Genomic DNA, 12402 nt, shown 5'->3' with positions numbered 1-12402 from the left:
TTTGGTTTTTCACTCAAATATTCTTCCAAATCCGATGCACTCTCATCACTTGATATCATTCCAATATCTTTCTCAAATTGCATCCTCAACAATTGAGATGGATGCACTTGGCCAATGTTGTCATCTCTTCTTTTCTCTCTAGCCCCATCTCTTTCGTTGTTCTTAGACATTTTAGATTTGTACTCATTAAACATTTTATACGATGTTTCTTCCAAAGACTTTCCAATCATTCCCCCTACCTCTTCTCCATACATGTGCTTTAGCATATACACCACAAATTGTAACTTGTGCCTTGGATCAAATACCACCGCAATGAATAAAAGATTGTTCATTTTGGTTGGAACTCCCCAATACTTGTTAAACTTCGCCCACATCTCCCTTCCAATACTAACCATTTGACCATCAACACCATATGTCCATTCATTCACGATGGCATGAACGACATATATCTCATGCAAAAAAATATTAGAAGTAACATAAAGACTTTCTTTCGTGCTGGAATTACCTTGGTGTCACTCACCTATCTTTGCCTCGGATCCGACTAAAAGTGGGTTCGTGTATATGCGCCCTGCCCAGAGCTGGCTGAAAGAGCAGCCGTGGAGAGTCTTGGCTACTATGCCCGGGAGTGCTTTCGAGAAGACATGCACCCTTCTAAGATCTTCGTTCTGTTGACACTAAAAATGAGAATTTGGTTGGATAATAATTGAGTTGAGCTCGAGTTATCTAAATGTTTTACCGACTCGAGTTGGAACTTCAAATTATTCGGCTCATAATATTCGCAAGCCTTATTAAGTCTCTATTATTTTTTAATTTTTTATTATAAATATAATTTCATAAAAATATTTAATAGCTTATTTATATTTTATATTTAATTGAATCGAATCGAACTCAAGCTGAACCGGTTATATTACGAGTTTTTATCAATATTAGGTGACACGATTCGAACTTTCGAGCCAAACTGAAGCCTATGGAATTGTGTATCAGCAACGTATCGAATTTAAAATTAAAAACTTAGTCGAACTCGCAGTCGGGTTCCAAATTTTTTTAATCGGAGTTCGAGCCAAGACTTGACAGTGTTCTACTCGTTTTAGTTTGATTACATCTTCGTATCTCTTGATTTTACTTCTGCATGCATACTCTTCGTTCTAATTCCCCATCTTAATCTAAAAATCCTTAATTATGGAATATCGTTAACTAATTTTACAGTAAACTCAAGTCTGACGTGATTGAATGATGGGAGCAGTGCTACGCACGTAGAAACGTCAACGACACAATGAGTGTGATTTGCGATGGAGCAAATGAAATCGTCATGGCAAACATCATAATCTCATCTCACCTACATGTCACGGAAGGGCAAGATATACATGTGCTGTTGTGAAACTCAGAGTCACATGTAATAAAAAAATATTCTGAAACATGACACGTTAAAAATGTCAGAGACAATGTTCACAACTTGTACTTGTCCACACAAACATGGGTCGATATTCAGTTGTCGCAAGGGGACGTGTTCGTCCAAAGATGAACGGCCAGCCCGTGTCCAATACGTAGTACAGTATCATCTATTAGAGCGTTCGGATTGATGGAAACAACTAGAAATATGAACGGAAGGATTTAAGACGCATGTAATTGAGCTTGCGTATTTCTAAATTATAAGTTGCTGACGAGAGAGGCGGAACTAGAAAATACAATCTATTTTAAAATATAATTTTCAGCTTCTAAAATAAAAAATTATTCTTAAATTTTGATTAAAAATAATTAATTAAAATATTAAAAATAAAAAATGAATGACTAGAAGAGACAGAGGAGTATATTTATTTTATTAATCTCAAAAACATCGGTGTCACTGAACATTGACAGGAAAGAACGCAATTTCTGTCCCATAAATAGACTATTGTCCTGTTGCGCCTGGATTAGCATCTCAATGTTCCTGCATATCACTTTCACAATTTTTTCAATATGTCAAGAACACAACTTACACATGACAGTATGACACACCGACCTACCGTATATGATGAAAGCAAAAAAAGAACCAAAAAAAATATGACAGTGCGGGATGGATTTAGAATTGATTTTTTTTAGTAGACATCAAACAAAATTTCAAAATATAATTATAAATTTTCAAATCTCTTAAAATCAATTTAAAAATTTCTTAAAAATTTGAATAATAAAAAAAGTATAAATTAAAAAAATAAAACATATGCCCCAGATCTCTTACTAAGTGGGTGTTTGTTTAACACTTATAAGTCCAGTTTCTGGGATTATAAGTTAGAAGCACTTATTCGTACCGTTTGTGTAATAAGTCAAGAAGCACTTATAAAAAAAGCTAGGAACGCTAGCTTTTGTTTGAGGGCTTCTACTTATTTTCCAAACACTTTAATCATTTATAAGTCATATCTTGCTTCTAACTTCTACCCCACTTATTTATTTTAAACAATAAGCATTATTTATTTTAAACAATAAGCACTTATTTTAAACTCACTCAAACGGCACCTAAATCCGACCTCCCGTTTTAGACTCAGGATTCTCTATATAAGGTGCCTAACCAGCCAGCAATGCCAGACACTCAAATATCTCAGCAGGTTGCATCAACCAAAAAACACACAACAAAAATGCCAATGCAAACCAACTCCTCCTCAGCCCCAGCCTCCCCTCATGTCCTCATCTTCCCATTACCCCTCCAAGGCACCGTAAACTCCATGCTAAAACTCGCGGAAATCCTCTGTATCTCCGACATCAACGTCACCTTTGTGGTCACGGATCACATCCACTCTCGCCTGCTCCGAAACAGCAACGTGGTCTCGCGTTTCAGCAAGTACCCCGGCTTTGTTCTCCAATCGATATCCGACGGACTCCCGAAAGAGCACCCGCGCGGTGGCTCGCGGTACATAGAGATGTTCGAGTCCATGAAGCTCAACAGCAAGCCACTCTTGAAAGAGCTCCTCACTTCTGGCTGGCTGGACCGTGGACGCGGGCCTGTTACATGTATTATAGCTGATGGAGTCATGAGCTTTGTTTGTGATGTTGCTAATGACATCGGAGTCAATATTTTTTGTACTCGCACTCTCAGTGCTTGCTCTCTTTCTATTTTCTTTTCGCTTCCTAAACTCATTGAAGCAGGGGAGCTCCCCTTTACAGGTATGTCATATTTTTCAGTCTTCTTGTTTCTAACTCGGGAGCACATTAATAAAAATAGTTTCAGTCTACCTTTTATAAACCCGAAATGTATCGGAGTATTTCATTATATTTACTTCCACTTGCATACCAGAATCATATTGTATTCTTACAACCGTGTTATAATATTTGCAGGAGGTGATTTGGACACCCCAATCAAAAGTGTACCAGCAATGGAGAAATTTCTTCGGCGTCGAGATCTTCCCAGCTTCTGCCGCTCGGATACTCTTTCCGGTCCAAGCATTCAGCTCTTCAAAAACGAGAATCAAGAAAATGCGCGCGCTCAAGGCCTGATACTCAATACCTTTGAAGACATAGAAGGACCAGTTCTAGAAAACATACGTGCTTTTTGTCCGAACCTATACACAATTGGACCACTTCACGCCCATCTCAAAATGAAATTAGCCGCAAAATCTTGTTACACAGCCTCATCAAACAGTTTGAGAAAAGAAGATAGGAGTTGCATGAGTTGGCTGGATTCACAGGCTTGTAAGTCTGTGATTTATGTTAGTTTCGGAAGTATAGCAACTATGACAAAGGACCAGCTTATGGAGTTTTGGTGTGGCCTTGTTAACAGTGAGTGCAAATTCTTGTGGGTCATTAGGCCTGATTTGATCGCGGGAGACGGGGAGATTCCTGAGGAGGTTTTGGAAGGAACGAAAGAGAGGGGATATATTGTGGGGTGGGCACCTCAAGAGGAGGTCCTTGGGCATCAATCTGTGGGGGGATTTTTGACTCACAGCGGCTGGAATTCGACGTTGGAGAGTGTGGTGGAAGGGGTGCCTATGATATGCTGGCCTTATTTTATGGATCAGCAAGTGAATAGTAGGTTTGTGAGTGAGGTTTGGAAGCTTGGTCTTGATATGAAGGATACTTGTGACAGGGTTATTGTGGAGAGGATGGTCAAGGATCTGATGGTGAAGAGGAAGGATGAGTTCTTGAAGTCCGCTGATCGGATGGCTAATTTGGCAATGAAGAGCTTGAGTGAGGGTGGTTCTTCTTATTCCAACCTGGAACGTCTGATCCAGGATATTAAGACAATAAGTGTGGTGCATAAGGAGGCAAAGAAACAACAGTAGGAATTAGGGAATGATATAATTAACGGATTTTCTAATGTGCGTCCATGATCATACACACCACACCAGAAAGTCTCCGCCAATCAATATCCTCCGTCTTAATCAAAATTCAAAAGTAGTCGTGAGTGTGTATTCATTAGCACGTACTAGAAAGACTTGTAGTTAAAGTCACATGTCTGCATAATTAATCATCATCTCTAGCTATGGTTATTTAAATTTAAGCATATTTGGCTATTTGCAGAGAAATGGTTTCAGCCTTCAGTATTGGTTGAAACATCTGGGCTCACGTTTACAGGAGTAAACTTCAGAGTTGTGGTCAAAATTTAAATCGATTTTCAAAATGTTGGCTAGAGTTTCAAATTCTCAAAAATATGGCCAAACTTTGGCTTCGGTTTTTTAAGTGTGGCTCCCGTTAAATGTCACTAACGGGAGCCTAACGGCAGCCACATTTTTGAAAAGCAAACCAAAGTTTGGTCAAAAAAGTGGCCAAAGTTTGGTCCGATTTTCAAAAATGTGGTTCCCGTTAGGCTTCCGTTAATACATTTAACGGGAACCACGCTTTTAAAAATCGGAGCCAAAATTTGGCTATCTTTTTGAGAATTTGAAACTTTGACCAACTTTTTAAAAATCGGTGTAGACTTTGGTAACAACTTTGAAGTTTGCTCTTTATTTTTAAATAAACTTGCTCTACAGAAACAAGAACTTTCAAAACTCTCGTTAGCCACCAAACTGCAATGGAAAATGAGAAGTTTGTTTCCTGCAGCATTTCCAGTATGATGAATCAGATTAAGCGGCCCTTTGAATAATCTTTAAGAAATTGCTTATGACTTAAAAGCTGTTTAAATAAGTTGATCATATATTAAGCTATAAAATTAATATATGTTTAAATACAGTGATTCAAGCGAGAACATTTTGTTCGTGCAAATGATGAGAGTAATTGTTCTGCATTTTTTAAAAAGCGCATAACAATTATTTTGCAGTTTTTTTCAAAGTAATATTATTGTGCAGTATATCAATAGTGTTATCACTGTTCTCACAAATTCATAGAATGCGATCCTATGTTTAAAAAATTTATTCTTTTTACATAATACTTTAGTTATAGAAAAGTATAAGCATTATAAATAATACATATGGGGGTTGATATTAAGAAGCTAAAAAATCTGGTCTTTGTCCATGTTATCTTATTTGGGGCCGTTTGAGTGAGTTTAAATGAAATGATTTTTTGCTAAAACATAGAAGTGAAATATTACATAAATTGAGCTTTTACGCCGAGCCAAACACCCCCTAAATGCTGGGCACAAGTAATTATAGTTTTTTCTGATAAAAAGTCAGTTTTCTACTTTTTTTTTACTCGGTTATGTAAAAAGACAGAAATACTTATAAAAAAATATTAAGAGTGTTACCTTTTGTTTGTGGATTTCTGCTTTTTTTCCGAAACAGTTTAATCAGTTAAAGTTGGTGTTTGTTTGTAAGAAGCAGAGACTACTCCTAGCTTATGCTTTTCTTGACCCTGTCTGTGTAAAGAAGTAGAATCACTTTTAAAATTTTGAGAATGCTAGCTTCTCTCCCAACACCTTATTAAATTATTTATTTCTCACTTCTACTTCACTTCTTTACTATAAGCAATAACTCATTTATTTTAAGTTAATTCAAACAGCCTCATAGTCTACTTTTTTACTTTAGATAAGAAGTACTTTTTTTTTTTAAGTTTACCCAAACAGCCCTCAATCACATATCATTTCTGTGAATTAAACAATAAAAATAATATGTACACTCTGACGTGGTTGCCTTTATTCAATGACTAAATGTCATGATTCATTTATTCTTATACTGTGTTGGCGGTATTCTAAAACTTAAAACAAATAATTGTTATATGATTATTTAAATATAATAAATATTAAATTAAATAAATCTTGTGTTAAAATCATTTATTATTATGTATGAGATATAAAAGAGAACTACATATAAGACAAGTAATTAGCACTTGGTATATATTACTGGTTATTTCTTGACTAACTAGTCAAATATAAAAAATACGATTTAACTGAACGTTAGTTACCGACTTTTATCGGTGTGCAATAGCTCTGTACTCTATTTTCTATTGACCGGTTTCTTACTTTTGCACGTGATTTTTGGTTTCTCTTTATTCTTTCTCGCATAGTTTTTCATTGTTAAAATTTTTCAAATTTATTTAACGGACATTTTCTTTATTAAAATATTTTTCTTATATAGTACATAATCAACCAAAAAAATTATTAAATTAAAAATAGTTTTTTTTGAAATAACAAAAAATAGTTTATTTTTGACTAAAATTATATTCAAATATTAAAATGTTTTATTTTATAATATTTAATATACTAAAATTAAATTCTAAATAATGAATTTTTTCCGAAAAGCAAATATATTTTTCTTCTGTTTCAAATTCTTTCTTGTTCAAGTACTCGTTTGTAATGAGGTAGAATATCTAAACTCCACAAAGAAAGAAGTGCGTGTTATAAGTTGATTGCCATTTACCATGTGGTCAAATGTTAAATAGTATGGCTATAGATATAGGAGTAGAAATGTTTGTCATGCATTGATTCACTTGTCTGTTGCAGTGCTTTCACTTGGCTATAAATAGATTGCCAAAGATGAATGTAAACTTGCACCGAGCAATACTACTTCTGCTCTTCTTCCTTCTCTCTCTGTCTCTGTTAAATAGCTGTTCTCTGATATTATTATGTTCTCTGATATTATTATAACTAGTATATTACAACACGTTATCAGCACGAAGCCCTGCCGGAACTGAGAAGGTATAATTTTATTTAAATGTACATATATATAAGTAGACGTGGTTATACCCTCTACAAATATTTTAAATATATGTGACCGGAGTAGACGTGGTTATACCCTCTACTAATAATATATATATATATATATATATATATATATATATATATATATATATATATATATATATATATATAACCGGAATAGACGTGGTTATACCCTCTACTAATATTTTAACTACATATGGCCGGAGCACCGCCTATTTACGGTACCATATAATTTTGGGTAAAACCGAAATATAGTGGGAACCTTAATTTATAAATTACCTGCCTATCGGATAATAATTCTTTTGTGCCTAACTAACTTATGCAGGATTTTCCACTTAAATATATTATTGGTTGGAGATAACCTGTATACGCAGACGTCCGTATGGCGGGTGAAAATCCATTTGTCATTTTATATATAGATCTATTCATAATATCGATGATAATAATGATGTACATATTTATTATTGCTTACTTGTTAACGCATCCGATTCAGTAGGATTTTATGTAATATTTACATTGATAGTTTAAGTTAATAATTTTGGTGTTAAATTCAGATTATAATGACAAATCTTACAAACTTGTCGTTCGTTGCGTTGGACAATTCTGGGGAGAATTATATATCGTGGGTACAAGATGTAAAGTTGCACTTGGGTTCAAAGAAATTAAGCAACACAATAAAGGCAGAAAACACATCCACTGTTGAAGAAAATTTTACCTCTATTATTTTTCTCAGACACCACATGCATGAAGATTTAAAATCTGAGTACCTAGAAGTTGAGGATCCCTTTATTTTATGGGAAAATCTAAAGTATAGGTTCGATCATCAGAAACTAGTTTATCTACCTGCGGCTGAAAATGATTGGGCTAATCTAAGGCTTCAAGATTTTAAGAGTGTTCGGGCATATAGCTCAGCACTATTCAAAATAAGTTCTAGGCTCATTATGTGTGGTGAGATTGTTACTGAGAAAAGAAAGATCGACAAAACATTATCCACCTTTCATCCCAATAATATCAACTTAGCCGAGATGTACAGGGAGCGCAAGTTTATCAAGTTTGGGGATCTCCTTTCAACCCTCCTTGTTGCCGAGCAGAATCATGAATTGGTGATTAAGAATCATCAATCCCGTCCAACGGGATCTGCCCCTTTACCAGAAGTAAATAATACGACATTCCAGCAGAATGTACGTGGAAAAGGGCATAGAGGTGGACGAGGCCATGGTCGCTACCATGGACGAGGCCGTGGTCGTGGGCATTTTCGTCCTTATAATAGCTCTGGTCACCAGAAGTGGCAACCTGAAACACAGAGCAAAAGAAAGGCACCACAAGGAGGGAAAACTGACAATTTATGTCACAAATGTGGAATGGAAGGACATTGGTCACGTAATTGTTATATCCCACAACATCTTGTTGATTTATATCAGTCATCTAAAAGATCAAAAGGGAAAATGGTGGAAACCAATTTCGCCAACAACTTAGATGATTCTCTTATAATATCAACCGGGGGAATAAGCGTTAATGGTCCTAATGAGACTAACGAAACTCCCATGTGGGAGGCTGAGGATTAGTTTCATAACATTATTAGCAACCGAAGGAATGAGCATTAATGGTCCGAATTACTATAGTTACTAGTGTGTACTGTGTGCTTTATTTGATGTGTTATGTTCTTATCAAATAAATCATGTTTCTTAATTATATACAGAATGGATTCTGAAGATATATGCATTGCTGATTGTGGTACAACTCATACGATTCTACAATATCAAAAATACTTTACCCATATAACCAAAACTGAAGCTCAAGTTGGAACGATTTCTGGCGTATCTAATATAATCGAAGGTTTTGGAAAAGCTAGTTTCGTTTTACCTAATGGTACACACATACATATTCCAAGTGCATTATTTTCTAGTAAGTCCACTAGAAATCTTCTTAGTTTTAAGGATATCAGATTTAACAATTTTCACATCGAAACCACTTCTGAGTCTGGTAAAGAATATCTCCTTATTACTTCTGCTAATTCTAGCAACAAGAAAATCTTAGAAAAGTTTCAGTCACTTTCCTCGGGATTATATATGATGAAAATCAGAACCATTGAGTCACACAATGTTATTGCTTCCAAACTCATAGATCCAAAATCATTTACCCTTTGGCATGAAAGATTAGGTCATCCTGGAGTCTCTATGATGCGTCGTATTATAGAGAATTCTACCGGACATCCTCTTAGAGATCTTAAAGTTCTTTTTAAAAATGACCTTCCATGTTCAGCATGTTTATTAGGAAAATTGATTACTCGGCCATCTCCTACTAAAGTTAAGCTTGAAAGTCCAAGTTTTCTAGAAAGGATACAGGGCGACATATGTGGACCGATCCACCCATCATCGGGTCCATTTAGGTACTTCATGGTACTAATAGATGCCTCAACTAGATGGTCTCATGTTTGTCTTCTCTCAACTCGTAATGATGCTTTTGCAAAATTACTTGCCCAGATAATCAAGTTGCGAGCTCAATTCCCAGACCATTGTATTAAGTCAATTCGTTTAGATAATGCCGGCGAGTTTACATCTGCAACCTTTGTCGACTATTGCATGTCTGTAGGAATTTCAGTTGAGCACCCAGTTCCTCATGTACATACACAAAATGGGTTAGCCGAGTCCTTTATCAAAAGGCTTCAACTTATTGCAAGACCGTTGTTATTGAAAGCAAAATTACCTACCTCTATATGGGGTCATGCAATACTTCATGCTGCTAATCTTATTAGGATTAGACCAACTGCCTATAACCAACATTCTCCACTACAGCTGGTACTTGGTCAAATTCCTAATATTTCTCACTTCAAAATCTTCGGAAGTGCTGTATATGTACCTATTGCTCCACCACAGAGATCGAAGATGGGAGCTCAAAGAAGAATAGGTATCTACGTTGGTTTTGATTCGATATCAATAATCAGATATCTTGAACCACTAACTGGAGACTTATTTACTGCACGATATGCAGATTGTCATTTTGACGAATCTTTGTTTCCTCCCTTAGGGGGAGATAAACATGTGAATAAGATTAATCCTGACATAACATGGAATGCATCGGGGTTACATTTTCTAGATCCACGTACCGGTCAATGTGAACTTGAAGTTAAAAGAATCATCCATATGCAAAATATCGCAAACCAAATGCCTGACGCATTTAACGATTCTAGAAATGTAATTAAATCTCATATACCTGCAGTAAATACTCCAGCTAGAGTAGATATACTAATTGAAAAATCAAGTACAAATGAATTGGTTACAGATTCAAAGCCACGCCTGAAGCGTGGTAGACCGGTCGGTGCAAAAGATGTTGCACCAAGAAAAAGAAAGACAAAGAAAATTGCCCCTGAAGTGGCACATGCTCAAGAAGAAGCAAATACCCCTGAAGTGGTATTATCTCCTGAAGAGATTCCCGTCCCTGAAGATTCGGGATTAAACAATCATGAAATTTCAATAAATTATGTGCATGATATGAAATTATGGGATCGAAGTAAAGCCATAATCGATGATGTATTTGTGTATTCAGCGGCATTGGATGTCGACATAAATTCTGATCCTGAACCACAGAGTGTGGATGAATGCCGTCGAAGAAAAGACTGGCTAAAATGGAAAGACGCAATTCAAACAGAATTAAATTCATTGCGCAAAAGAGAAGTATTTGGACCTGTTGTCCAAACACCAATCGGTGTGAACCCTGTTGGGAATAAATGGGTATTCATAAGAAAATGAAATGAAAAGAATGAAATTGTGAGATATAAAGCCCGAATTGTTGCACAAGGGTTTTCTCAAAGGCCTGGCATTGATTATCACGAGACATACTCGCCAGTAATGGATGGAATTACTTTTCGTTTTATATTAGGTATGGCATCTAAAGAAAAATTAGAAACACGTCTTATGGACGTTGTTACTGCATACCTATATGGATCACTTGATAGTGATATTTTTATGAAAATCCCAGAAGGATTAAAAATGGATGAGTTCAAGAAACCTCGTCATATATACTCCATTAAACTTCAACGATCATTGTATGGATTGAAACAATCTGGTCGTATGTGGTATAACAGACTTAGTCGTTATTTACAAAAGAATGGGTATATTAGTAATCAAATTTCGTTTTTATCAAAAAATCACAATCTGGTTTTGTGATTATTGCTGTATATGTGGATGATTTAAATCTTGTAGGAACAGCTACAGAGGTTGATGAAGCTGTCATATATCTAAAGACAGAGTTTGAAATGAAAGATCTTGGGAAGACAAAGTATTGTCTTGGTATACAAGTCGAGCACTTGTCATCAGGAATTTTCCTCCACCAATCTACATATACAGAAAAAGTTTTAAGCAGATTCTACATGGATAAATCTCATCCGTTGACTACTCCAATGGTGGTTAGATCTTTGGAACCAGATAAAGATCTATTTCGACCACGAGAAGATAATGAAGAGGTTCTTGGTCCTGAAATCACATATCTGGGAGCAATTGGTGCACTTATGTATCTTGCGAATAATACAAGGCCAGATATTGCCTTTGCTGTGAATCTATTGGCTAGATTTAGCTCTGCTCCAATGGCCAGACATTGGAATGGGATCAAGCATATATTCTGTTATCTTCGTGGAACAATTGATTTTGGGTTATTCTTTCCAGAGAACTCGACATCTTAGTTGATTGGATATGCAGACGCTGGATATCTGTTAGATCCTCATTTTGGCAAATCACAAACTGGATATGTATTCACATATTGTGGTACAGCCATTTCCTGGAAATCCACGAAGCAAACTACAGTGGCTACCTCAACAAATCACTCAGAACTAATTGCATTTCACGAAGCCAGTAGAGAATGTGTTTGGTTGCGATCTATTATCAAGAACATTCAAGAATCGTGTGGATTGTCGGACATCACGAGAAGTCCTACTGTTATGTTTGAGGATAACACTGCATGCATAGATCAACTCAAAGAGGGATATATCAAAGGAGACAGGACGAAGCACATTTCACCGAAATTCTTCTATGCCCATGAGCTTCAAAAGAATGGTGAAAATGATGTACAACAAATTCAATCATGTGACAACCTTGCAGACTTATTCACAAAATCATTACCGAATTCAATATTTACAAAGCTGCGACACAACATTGGAATGCGTCGACTCAAGAATATGCTGCAACAAAATTTCAGTGATTAATGTTTTTCTTCCAAGGGGAGATTGTACTCTTTTTCCTTCGTCAAAGTTTTTATCCCATTGGATTTTTCTTTGACAAGATTTTAACGAGGCAGTCTATGATCCATACGATAATGACAATCAAAGGGGAGTGTTATAAGTTGAT

The 12402-nt window shown here is 35.8% G+C and overlaps 2 protein-coding genes across 2 annotated transcripts; both read left to right on the top strand.

Annotated features, from left to right (window-relative positions):
• The first annotated feature begins 2551 nt into the window (after positions 1-2551).
• LOC108197767 (7-deoxyloganetic acid glucosyltransferase-like) lies at positions 2552-4507 on the top strand. Its single transcript, XM_017365463.2, has 2 exons — positions 2552-3135; positions 3307-4507. Exons 1-2 carry the CDS (start codon positions 2553-2555, stop codon positions 4248-4250), a joined length of 1527 nt encoding a protein of 508 aa, XP_017220952.2. The 5' UTR covers position 2552; the 3' UTR covers positions 4251-4507.
• A 3116-nt stretch (positions 4508-7623) lies between these two features.
• LOC108198385 (uncharacterized) lies at positions 7624-8628 on the top strand. The gene has a single exon (XM_017366136.2). It carries the CDS (start codon positions 7624-7626, stop codon positions 8626-8628), a length of 1005 nt encoding a protein of 334 aa, XP_017221625.2.
• The last annotated feature ends 3774 nt before the right edge of the window (positions 8629-12402 follow it).

The sequence above is a fragment of the Daucus carota genome, chromosome 8, assembly GCF_001625215.2.
Source record: "Daucus carota subsp. sativus chromosome 8, DH1 v3.0, whole genome shotgun sequence".
Lineage (NCBI taxonomy): Eukaryota > Viridiplantae > Streptophyta > Magnoliopsida > Apiales > Apiaceae > Daucus > Daucus carota.
Note: the sequence above shows the minus strand (reverse complement) of the source record. Positions and strands in the feature narration are given on the sequence as shown.